This window comes from Strongylocentrotus purpuratus, unplaced genomic scaffold (assembly GCF_000002235.5).
Source record: "Strongylocentrotus purpuratus isolate Spur 01 unplaced genomic scaffold, Spur_5.0 spur5_scaffold_5, whole genome shotgun sequence".
NCBI classification, from domain to species: domain Eukaryota; kingdom Metazoa; phylum Echinodermata; class Echinoidea; order Camarodonta; family Strongylocentrotidae; genus Strongylocentrotus; species Strongylocentrotus purpuratus.
Genome location: NW_022145611.1, coordinates 41,670,882 through 41,683,870, shown reverse-complemented (window position 1 = coordinate 41,683,870; position 12,989 = coordinate 41,670,882). Strand labels below are relative to the sequence as shown.

Sequence of the window (12,989 nt, the reverse complement as noted above, 5' to 3'; positions counted from 1 at the left end):
AAATGTAGGAACAACAAAATTGGAAAAGTTACTGGTAATTTCTTTTCCAACAAAGAAATTTGTGATACCTACCCCTATCAAACACAAATCTGTTGCCAAATGACCAAACTAAAGAGATTGATTGTATCCATTACTATTGTAGACATGACTTGCCAATATATACCTTATAAAGGATGACCAGTGACCTTTTCTGAATGGTTTGGCCAATTATGTAAAACACTGCATACATGTCATAGCAAGGGCATTCAACTTGTGAGATCCAACAACTGTTAAGGAATGTTTCTCAACGAGCACATGCATTGTTGGGCAACCTGCTCTGATGTTTCAAAACACTGACACGTCTTTGATTTAAGAAAGATGACTGTTTACTATAACATGGGAGGAAAAGTTCCCCTTTTCCTTCTTGTTACAAGAGGAACCTATTCAGATAAGGACACATTAATTAGAAAACTGTGTTTCACACCTACCAGTATGTCCTTCAAACACAAAGGCCTACAACAATTTATGTGTAAAACAGTACATTACATGTCCTGCCAGGACACTTGATAGATACTGTCTACATGGACTCTCTATTGTCTATTTATACTTCTTTCCAAACACAAAAAGGATGATACCTTGATATATGTACATGTATCATCTAAATCTAATTGTCAGGTTGCCAAGAAATTCTAACATCAGAACAATAGGTTCGTCCAACAGAACAATAGGTACGTCCCACTGGTTACCATGTAATCAATTTTGCGGTATAATGACTATGTTCCTCTGGAGTTTGGCAATGATAAAGGTGCTGTAAGGGATTGAATCTACTAATGTAATCTATATATGTGTGTGGGTGCAGTGTAAACAAGTAAATCCCTGGGTAGTATAGTTGCCAATATCCTGAGGGAATGAAATCAATCTAAAGTTGTCTTTCTCAACCTAGGTGTGATAATCATCATCCCTTCCACAGGCAGAGGAAATTCCTTTAATGTTAGGAGCACATGTCGTCTGTTTGACGGCAGAGGGCGTTAACTCTGTATAAAATGATATAAGATAAACACTTCTCTGCCTACAAACAGAGATGATATCAGCTAAGCTCAAGGCAAGATAAACACATTGACCATCACAGCATGGTGAGGATGTGCTCTACACCAGTAGCCATCATAATTATCATCATTTTCATATCATTATCCTCTGAGAGCTAGAAGGGTATTAATCTATCTAATAAACACATACTCAATACCCTTCTAGCTCTGAAGCAATGATATGAGCTTGCTTCACTCTTACCTTCACATACTCCTCCTCTCAGGACCAGCCCCCTAGAACAGATACAATGGAAGCTGCCATAGGTGTTCAGACATCGTCCTCCATTGCAGATGTCTCTGGACTCGCTGCATTCATTCACATCTGTTTCCAACCATACAAAGATCAAAGCAATCAAGAAATAAAAACTATGTGCATTTTTTGTGGTGATTTTACAAAAAACCATGAACTTTAAAGTTTAAACTTTATAGTACAAAATGAGGTAGAAAACAGTAAGAAATTAAATTGTTAAATTGTACAAAACATGCAAATCAGCTACCACGAAGAGAGGCAGAGTCAGGGATTTTATAATTTCAACTCACTGTTTCAAACAGGTTATCAAACAGAAAGTTTCAGGGTAGTAATTACTCAATATCTACAAACTAGCATCACTCTGGTGATTCAAAAGCACAACCCATTGCTTTAAAAAAAGATGAAGAACATTCTGATGATAAATGATTTTTCTTTTTTTGCTCTTATATTAGCTTAAAATAAAACATTGGATCTATATTAAAATTTCCTGCATGCTTGACCTAGATCTCTCCTCAGATGAAGCAGTCTTACCAATACACTGGTTTCCTCTGGAGCTGAGACGGAACCCTCTGCTACATTCACACCTGTACGCCCCGTTCCCAGAATTAATGCACTGACCATTGAGGCACAGCCGAGAGTTTGTGGCACATGGGTCCACATTCTGCGTGGGGCGAGGATTCCCGGAACTGACGATAGCACTGACTAAATGAGAATCATTAGGGATGCACAGGGATAAAAGATGTCATGAGATAATTAGATCAAATTGCATCAACATTTTTTTTTACAGTATAGATTTGGTAGATAGTTTATTTGATTCACCTAGATACAAAGAGATGTAACTAAATTAAATTCATATTTTATTGAGACAAGATCATACAAGTTCAAAGAAAACAACACAGTAGCTTTATTGAACAATTAAAATCGAAATTAGACGAAAGAAATGAATGACAAAGTTGCAAGATTTCATTGGAATCTAGGCCAAGTTTACGGAGAACGATATTCTTTATCTCGGCTCTATCAGATTCTTATTAAAATACCCATTAAATAATATGATAAATGATTTGGTAATGCAAGTAAAAACTTTCTTACTCAGACACCTAATCGATTTTATCCCCAACATTTGGATTTCCATGAAAACAACTGACACGGTAACCCAGCTATGGGACTATTACTAAACTTATCTACAATGAATGAATAATTCAACCATCTCTTCTCAAATATAGACACACCTCCGGTGGTTTGACAAGCTTAACTTTAATATAATTGAATTGTCATTGAAATTACTGCAAATAAAGAATATTCGACGAATACAACTCACGAAACTTGTAATTAAGTGGTAACTTGGTTTTACCCACGCCAGCAAAGTTCAAGCAAACGCGGCGCTACATAGGAAAGCTATGGGCACCTCGGAGGAGAGCTTGGGCGCGGCGCAAACATGAGGCGCGGGGGGAGCTAAGGAGCCTACATCGCCTGCATTATGACTGTATGAATGTAAACACACGACCTCTATGCACGAACCACGCCCAGCGCCACGCCCATCTATCCGACCAGCTGATTTTCTCCCCGCCCCACAAAAGGAGGAGATCAAACAAATCAAATTCAATTGTTGGAAATTATAATACTTTGTTTTTGTTGGCAAATCTAGGATTATCATCCATAATAAACATGATAAGAGGGAAACAAAAATACACTACTATCTGGAAATCGATGATCTCCCTTTTTCTCATCCAACCCACTCAATCAGCTCTATATATACTGCTCAGGTGAAAGAGTAATTCTGAAGCATCGACCCGGGAATGACAAATGCGATTTAAATGTTGAGAGGAGGGGTGATTAGTACCAAATATTTCCTCTTTCTCTGATTTTGTTTCTATACAATATGACGAGCTCCGGTTCAAATACAGCGGAGCTCTAATATTATAGGCATTTGGAAGCAGAGGTGGGGGGGGGGGGGGGGGGGGTAAACCAAGTTACCATTAATAGGGACAGATCTTCATCGCCTTTTTTCGTTATAAAGCCTACACTAACTGTCATAATAAATTATTGTCTGCTTAAGTATATGAACTATATCTTACTTAGAATTGTTATAAACATAATGAAAGAATGATGAAAACAACTACTGAAATAATTCTATGATTAGAAGCGAGTGTTATGCCTCATTAATGGCAGACAATGATTTCTTACTTCATCTGGACGGCAATATTATCTGACTTCAGAGAAGAGGGCAGAAAACATAAAATATCGTTGTCTTCATAATAGTCGTGCATAAATGAATGTAATAATGTAGTTTGCATTGAATAGAACATGGAAACAAAACTGTATAATTATCAGAAGCAGATGACAGTATTTTGAGCGACAGATTATACAGTTTTGCCAGAAGGTAAACAAGAATACATGCAAAGTGCAAAAAAGGGTATGGAAATAAAAACAGCAAGATTTACGATGAATGCGTGAGTATGACAGAGATCATGCAAACCAGACATCCAAAATGTAGGTTACAAAAAAAATCGCGACATCGCACTCCTTTAGACGCTGTGCCTTCATAATATTGTGCGGATGGAAAGGTCTTCTTAGGGTGATTGTGCAAAATCGTGGACCCCCATAATATGTTTATTATCGGATTTTTTTTTTTTTTAATTTTTAATTTTTTTTTTTTTTTTTTTTTTGGGGGGGGGGGTATTATTATTATTATTATTTTCAATTTAAATTGTGACAAATATTGCAACTAGGACGCCGATTTTGCAACGTCCCTCAGCCCCTCCCAAAAGCATTCATACTCAATCGTTCATTTTTTGCTCTCATGGGATGGAACACCCTAATAAAAAGCTGATTTTATAGGGGTCCACCAGTCAGGTTCTTTGGAAAAAGTGGCCACTCTGCCCTGAGCCCTTTATAAATGGTCTCAAGAGGATGAAACCCCTCGTCCCAAGGCTTCTCTGAAGCTGCCCGCTTTAACGAGGTCCTGTCCAGTTGAATTCTGAGTAGGCCTACCATCTTTCAACATTTTTTTCACATTTTCGCTTTCAAATAGATTTTAATCCTGATGACAATACATTATATTGCAGATGTAGCCCCGCCCCATCGCTGTAGTCAGTGGGCAAAGCTGAGAGCAGTGATAATTGCATATAGCATAAGAGCAGATATACATAGAAATGCATGAACAAACACAATTAATTATTGATTAAAAAAACCACCGCAACCCTGGATATCACGTGACGTCACAGCACCCCAAACAATTTTGTTTTAAACAACTCACGATGTGTTACTGGTCGCCTGCCACGCGATGTGTGTGCTATGTACAAACAGTGTGCAGTGTGCAAAATCAAGGCAATAAATACACTCACGGTCATTTCAATTTCAACAGAAAGAAACGAGAAAAGCCAGCATTCACCTATCTCTAAATTCACGTTCGATTATGATGATTATAATATCAAATTTAATGAATCTCAGACTAAACGAGGGTGATTTATTAGCGTTCAATCCAAACAGAAGCCATTATATTGTATACACATTGACGTCATAAAGCAAAATCTTAGTTGAAGGTTGATTAAAAAGATACACAATGTGAAATTGTTTAACATCAGAGAAACAAAACGGATCAACAACGGATTCATCACGGTAATTACCCCCTTCACATTTTAGAGGACATCAATCAACCTGACATCAATTTGTCCTAATGTTTCCTTCGTTTTGGGTCACGTAGCTAGCTAAGCCTGATGTCACACGAATCACTTCTGAATGTCCTTCAAAGGAGTTAATTATCTCTAAATGGACCAATGTTTATCAGACGCCAATAATTTATCCGATTAACGAGTAAACTGTTGTGATATTTAACTTTTAATTTATTTCCTTGTTATTTAATTAACTTTAATCAACATGACTCTCCATTTATTCTGACATATTTTTTTATGAAGCTCTTTACGTCATGGTTTATCTGGCATTATCATTCAATGACCTTGACAGAAAACCTTAATATTTTAGAAGATGTTAACATGAATAACATTGATATAAAATTAACACTACCCACTTTAAAACAATTTATAGTTTATTTTAACAGTCCTTAAAATATTCATCTTAAGGTAAATTAATGAAAGATGCACAAATAAAATCAATACAATTCAGTGCGATACACCTATGATACGGACAAATTGTTGCTGTGTTTAATGTCCAAAATTTACATTCCAGAGAGAAAAGATATTTCATTTTGCACACTGCACTTTTCATTATAAATTTCTTATCCTGTTTATAGAACTTTAGAGAGAAAAAGAAGAAACATGAATTCATTTGTTTGCTTCGACAAAGTTTATTCACTGCATGATGCGCTTGAACTAAAAATGAGCAGAATGCTATTTTAAATTGCGGCTTTGCATTTCCAATCTACTTTGTAGATCACCGAGATTTATAGCAATCATTTTTTTTTTTGCCGTTTTGCATATCTGGTTATCTAGCATATTAATGAAATAATATTGGAAGGGTGTTATTATTCTCTTTTTTGAGAACGAAGAAATGAAGATGTGAACTTGGTGCTAATTTATAGGGTGTGGTTTTGTTTTGGTTTTGTTTAATTTAAAGACGAAAGGAGATGGCGTGGAGGCGGTTTGTGAAGTGAAAACCAGAAGGGGTTTGTCCTACCGTGATTATATCCGTTGGAGGGCTTATAATGGTACCCTGTACCTTGTGGGCACATGGCACGGAACTCAGCTGTAAGGGAAGATAATCAAACATAACGAATTGTAAGAAACAAATAAACCGATAAATACTCAATCGATATCAAATTTACGATATATACCGCTTTTGTATAATTCGTTTTCTGTTTGCTTTCTCATACCTCTCATTCTCTTTCTTACAAGTCATCAAAACTTCAAATATTTCTACAATTTCTCTTACTACTTACTATTGTACTAAATCTACAAGCCTACCACTATCTACTCGTCATCATCACCACCACTACCACCACCATCACCGTCAACACCAACACTAAGCACCACCACCACCACTACACACTAATTACATTTCTACTGCAGGCTCTTCTGGGATCATAAGTGTGTTCCAACGTGGGGCATAATATTATTACACAATGTTTGCCCTCCCCACACACGCATAGTTCTAAAGATGAATTTACACCCCTGATAATGGATACAAAATATTGGTTTATCTTCTTTATTTCGTAGGGGAAGGGTTGAATTCCGTCAATTGCTGTATATTATTTCTGCCAGGTATTATTTCCAACAACAACCACAATACTATTACAATGTTACACATTATGTCTCTCTCTCTCTCTCTTCATTGCATCTTAACCGGTCACCAACTCAATTTTTCGAATCATTTTGCTTTGGAAGCCATTTATCCATTTTAGACATACTACTTCAATATATATTCAATGTGGATATTATTTACTCGGATGGAAATCCTTTAAAGTATTCGGATCTACGCAATTGAACATATACTTCATCTATGTAAGTTCATAAATCATTTTCCCTTCATTTTATATACAGCCACTGGCTGCGACGAAAAGATAATAAAACTTTCAATTCAATTATGTTTATAGGTGTATGATAACTTAATAACTCAACATATTATTATGTATAATATTTTCCTTAACCTATAAATTAATAACTGTTGAACTAACCCGAGCCTTGTTGTGGACATCGTTCACAGGCAGCACCCCATGCAGATCCCAAGCTACAGCAACACTGCATCTGTGTAGTAGGCATCCGAGATCCACCGCCTCCGTAACATTGTCCATTGATCACCCGGGTGTAACACATCTGCTTCACTGAAACTACATCAAATACAAAATAGCGAAAACGGTAACAGAATGTCACTCTGGTTATGGAAGCATAGATATGATCGCACAAAGCGAATAAATTATTCTTGGAGAAAATGTTTTTGTTTTTCCATACTAAACAGTCTAGTCCTGAAACAAACAGGTGACAAAAATACAAAGATGGGCAAGTGGGAATATATAGAGAGGCTAATAATTTGGGAATTACGAGTTTATGATAACATAAAGTTAGAAATCTTGATTTCAAAATCAACAGCACAACGTTAAAGATAAACTCCAGTACTGGTAAAAAAAAAAAATTAATTCTCACAGAATCAAACGAAACTTACACTGAATGTTCAAGATTACAAATAAATGACATGTGCCAAACAATTTTGGAAGAAAATGTATACTGGCTGAGTAATGAGCATAGAAAGACAAGGAAACCAAGGTAGTACCATCCCCGACACGATGTGTGTTGTCCCATATATAGCTTTCTATGTGAGTGTTTGTTACTTTACCAAGACTCGGTCAAATTTATTATGATTTTGATGACTCCAGAACCTTGCAGTGCACACCAATACTTACATGCTACATGATCAACTGTTTCTGATCCTTTCACACCTTTTCTTTCACAATGCAATCGCATTACCAGTACTAAAGTTTAGCTTTAAAAATATTTCTTATTTTCTACTAAAATTGTAAAAACTGAAGATTTCAGTACATTCAAGACTAAATTGATATACTGTATTTTCAGAACACTTTTTGTCTTTCTCCTTTCACCATAATTTTGATAAAAAGGGGGACAATAAAATAATTACCCTAATTAAACCAGTGGGCATTAACGCTGGGGGTGGGGAATGGCAGGGTGCATTCATATAGCTGGTATACCCTTCTTATCGAAGGTACATGACTTGTAGGTCTCAAGTCATTCTTGATTGTCAAGTACAATGTTATACCAGTCTCATCACCGTCTCTTCTACGGGTGAACCATGAAGGGGCCCCCAAGGGGGTAAGGGGCAGTCTGTCGGCTCTGCCCCTCAAATCTTCAGATGTTATTGTTGTCTGCTCATGAAACAATCAGACCAGTCATGGCGGTAAATGGCTGCACGCATGCTTGACCGTGACTACTGACAGACTAGAGCCCTCCCCATGGGCTTCCCATCCCATTATTTTCTAACATAACTGTTGTAGCTGACGTTCTACTTTGATAATCACATATAAATAAGAGAGTATGGAGTACGAAATAAGGTTTCTCTCTTTTCCTTTGATCAGATTTATTTAACTCGAAAAATTATATCTACATGTAGGCCTATGTCAATCTGGTGAAATCTAGAGGGGTGGTCTAGACGGTATAGCAGGTCATTCACCATGTTCGGCGACGTTGCTAAACAGATTTAGTTAACTGAATCTTTGAAATTTTAGGTTAGAAAATGTCAAATCCATGGAGAAAAACTCCTCTCTCTGTCTGTCTGTCTCTGTCTCCGTCTCTCTTTCATTTTCTTCATCTCACCTCTTTCCCCCATCTTACATCCCCTTACCATATTCCCTTTTCAGGTCCCCCCCCCCATCCTTCCCAATCCATACTTTTCCCCCTACCCCTCTCACATAGTCTATCTCTGTTTTCAATCTCTCTGCCACTCTGAACATTTTACTTTTCAGAATAGGCTCAGGCCAAGTTTATTATCTGACTGGAAAAAACCCTCCTTTTCTACATGTATATAATATCACATATATATCGGGACAATCATACCGTCTTAATTCGTCATAAATGCATATACTTTCATATTTCCGGATTATGGCAGGATTCCCTTTAAAAGCCACCGACCTAGCCTAGCAAGCTGAATCTGATTTGAGCGGAAGCGATCGAGTGAGGCTGAATCATGTTATAACTGATCACTATGTTCACACCTCATTCCGTCATGCTCTCTGCATCACACGTCATCTTAAAACAAGGGGGTATCACCAGGGACGGATGAACCAGGCCAGGCCAGTGGAGAAGATGAAGAGGAGAGGCAGAGTGGAGGTAAGAGATATGGATGATGGAGAAGGGGGAAGAGAGAGAGAGAGAGAGAGAGAGAGAGGGGGAGCGAGAGGGAGAGAGAGAGAGAGAGAGAGAGAGAGATGGGGAGATAGAAAATAGAGATAGATAGAGAGAATGTGTGTGTGAGAGAGAGTCAGTCAGTCAGTGAGAGAGAGAAAGAGGAAGAGAGAGGGAGAGAGATAGAGGGAGAGAGAGATTGGGGGGGGGGGGGGGGGGGGGGGAGGGAGAGAAAGGGTGCGGCAAAAATGTAGGGTGAATCCTTGACATACTAAAGTCATAAAAGTCATGTTTATCTGCCCATCCAAGCTAATCATATTAACCGACAACGTCCTCCCTTTTTAGAAATCATAATATTTTCACTTTTCAAGCTCCGAAATATTACTATGCAGGGGTTCTCCCCAATCAGTCGAAGATAAAAATTATTAATTTCTGCAAAATATATTGGGGGGGAGGAGATAAAATAAATGATAACATCTCACATCAACCCGATTTAGAGTCACTGTTTGGCATTGAGGTAGCTAGACCACCGCCTTCACTACGGAAATCTTTACTGCGCAATTTTCTTTTACTTTCTCATTTCTTATTTCCGTGTTAATCATCTTAGCATGCTGCTTTCAATATCCACGTTTACCCCCTGTCCTTTCCGTGGATGGTTGGATCTGTTGATAACATGATACATATCCTTGGTGTACACAGACAGCGTGTAACCATGGTGTAACCCCACGGTGTTTGAGTATCCGTGCGTCTTACTCGTCAGGTATCTCCATGCAGTCTGGCCAGGATATGAGAATACCCACGCGAGTCGGAATGATAGTTTCATTGATGATATCATCATTAGTCGGGAATTCTGTCTTCTTCTTCTTCTTCGTATGACGGTATTTAGAGACGTAATGACGTCTGGTGGATAACAAAACCAAGAACCTGTATACAGTGCAATGGCGTATCAAGAGGATGTAGCCGGCGTTCATTACAAGTATAAAATACTACTTTCCATGTACTTTCGTCACGCAAGGCTGCCTAGATACCTTCCGCCAAAGTATATGGACCCACTGAAATAAGATGATGATTGTCACGTTTGATGTTTTTTTAATGGTTTAAGAAGACTGGTCACCCATTTTATAAAGTATTCTCATGTCATTTCCTAACGGCCACACCCCTTTCGGTTGCAATGGGGAACCCGATGAACAGTGCTGGGGGACCACATGTTGCACATAAAGTGACTTGGCAATGAGTCATGCGATTCTTTAGAGTCCTCGGTCCACTTTTAATCATTTGACTAAGAATGAATTCCTCACTTCTCTCAACTACGTCATGATACTAACTTAGAAATGATGTATTAATAAACTGCACCGTGCCTGCATGCATATCCTGCAGCACTGTCAGGTACCCACATGGGCCGAGAAATAATGGGTAAAACACCGCACAAGCATCGAACCCGGGACCCCTCGTATGAGTCCTAACCACAGTCCTCACCATTTATACCACAGTGCTCTCACAAGATTAAAAAGAGAGTGATCACAAGGCTAGTACACACTTAGGTGCGATCAAGACACTCTATATCCTGATAAAATTCAGCTAAACTATCTTGCTGAGAACCCATTGCCCAGACATGGCGATCCACCCAGTGGAAATCGGCGGAACTACACCGTAATTCTATCCTGAATGATGCAGATCTCTCTCAGGGGGTCACATTTTACAAATTAGCCGCCGGCTCCAAACATGTTTGAAGGAGAAAAAAAATTGCATGCCTCTCGGGTGTTGAAATAATTTGTCTGGCATAATTACTACATCATAACAGTCATAACAAGGGCAGCTCATTATTTACAGCGGCTGTTAATATGATTATTTACTTTCCTGTTTGCAATGAACGAAATTACTTTGGCTTTTTACATTAATTTAACTTATGACATCGCGAAAGTTGTAAAAAGTTGATGAGAGTAGAGAAGAAGGCTTATGGAGAAGCTATTTCAGACAGCGACGTGGCGAAGGGGCGGGGACACCACCATAATTATAAATACAAGAGATAGGGAAAGAGAGAGGAAGGGGTTCAGAAGGGAAAGAAGGAACGTAAGAAGACACGACCCCCCCCCCCCCCCACACTCCACTAGCTCGGTTGATCCAATTATAATTCATTAGAGAGACACGTGTTCTCCCCCCCCCCCCCACCCTCTCCTCCTCATGACGGGACCACTGATGATACACTTCTTCCATTCTGATGACCATTCAACATGATAAAGAGTAGATCTAGCCAGTACACCAATTAATTACCAAGTTACACATTTTGTATGACGCTAGCGACGATGATAATGAACAGTACTCCTAAACAACAAAAATTATGAAAATTGATTTTACCACTACACCCTCCCCCCCCCCCCCCCTCCTCTCTCTCTCTCTCTCTCTCTCTCTCTCTCTTTCTCTCCACCAAATAAAGATATCATACACTCCCATCCATCTTTCTTTTTACCAAACGTTCTCCTCATCATCTCATCATAAACACACATGCACACGCAAGCACGCACAAAGAGAAAAAAAAAAAACAATTCTGTATATTTCTACCCACAAGTACATGAAGTTTATATCAATGATAACTTTATGCATGTACGTGTTCATACGTCAATCTAAATATTGACGGATAATTGGAAGATAATGAGAACCATCTGGGCATAGCTATACCCTCTATTAAAATGACATTGGCCTTTGACTTAGTGATAAAAAGTAAAATGGACGAGGATGCCACGGGATAATAAGGTCCGATCCATGGCATGCATTTTGACCATCATGGATTATTAACACGGTTTCAAAATCTGATCCTGATTTATGTCGGATTGCAAGCCCGCGTAAAAGAGATAAAGACACTGCATCTTAATAAATTTATTCACTCCATCTTCTAGTCATGTGTCATCTCCTGTCCATTATTATATTAACCTCGATCTACATTTTCTTCTGCACAATTCATTTCAATTCTTCGTCTTATTCCTGGCCTTCTTCCAGCTACCACCCTCTTCTCTATCATACACGGTGTTGTATATAATCTAAACCGAAACTTAAATCCAACTAACCTTAGCCCTAAACTTACCTAAAGCCCACTTGTAACCCTAACCCTATAGTAACTGTTGTGATTGTAAAGAAATAAACCCTAGTGCAATGTCGTCCAAGCAAAACGTCTGATCACTACTCACAAGAGAGCCACTACCGATGAAGATGTAAAATGCAAAGAAAGATTTCTATCCTGGTCGGCCGACGAACAAATTAAGCACCAAAGTAGCTCGTCTGATTGAGCTGATAAGAAAACCCTACCATTTGCCAAACTTCATTGGAAAATCGTATTTATATGGGAGAATCACAATGGGACGCTTAAAGAGTAGTTGGCAATTGATGTCATATCTCACTGCATGATATCTGGCATCTGGACACCCGTTCCCGCACTCATGGTCAGACTGGTTTGGTTGTAAATTGATAATTTCCGCCATTCGCCATTCCCAATTAAACACGAAAATTAAAAGAATCAAACTTACAAATACTAGACTTATGACAAAAGTGAATTCATTTCTGAGAATAGTGCTTCATACTAATGGTTGCTGTGGGCAGAGTTTAATTGATTTACCCGAAAACTGTGAAACGGGGAAGGACGCTTTCCTCGAATAGCATAGTGAAACATCGTTGTGGTTCTTTCACCTTTCATCCACTATTTAAAACCCACACGACGACTTAAGTCGAACTTTAATAAATGTATTGGATCTGGGATGAGGACTAATGTATAGACCACCCCCCCCCCCCCCAACCACTCCTCTCATCATACACGTTGAAGGCATACAGAGACAAATTTCGTCGTCTATCATATACGTGTATCTTTCAATTAAAATCATA

At 38.5% G+C, this 12,989-nt stretch overlaps 1 protein-coding gene across 2 annotated transcripts in view; it reads right to left on the bottom strand.

Annotated features, from left to right (window-relative positions):
• LOC579490 (fibrillin-1) overlaps nt 1-12,989 on the bottom strand; it is a 75,156-nt gene that overhangs the window by 28,088 nt on the left and 34,079 nt on the right. The window contains exons 7-10 of one of the 2 annotated variants that reach the window (XM_030999669.1): nt 6,944-7,096; nt 5,947-6,015; nt 1,846-2,016; nt 1,267-1,386 (exon numbers count right to left, since the gene is read on the bottom strand). In XM_030999669.1, coding sequence (XP_030855529.1) covers nt 1,267-1,386; nt 1,846-2,016; nt 5,947-6,015; nt 6,944-7,096 — 513 coding nt within the window. The remainder of the gene's footprint in view (nt 1-1,266; nt 1,387-1,845; nt 2,017-5,946; nt 6,016-6,943; nt 7,097-12,989) is intronic. The other variant, XM_030999670.1, reaches the window with a different exon arrangement.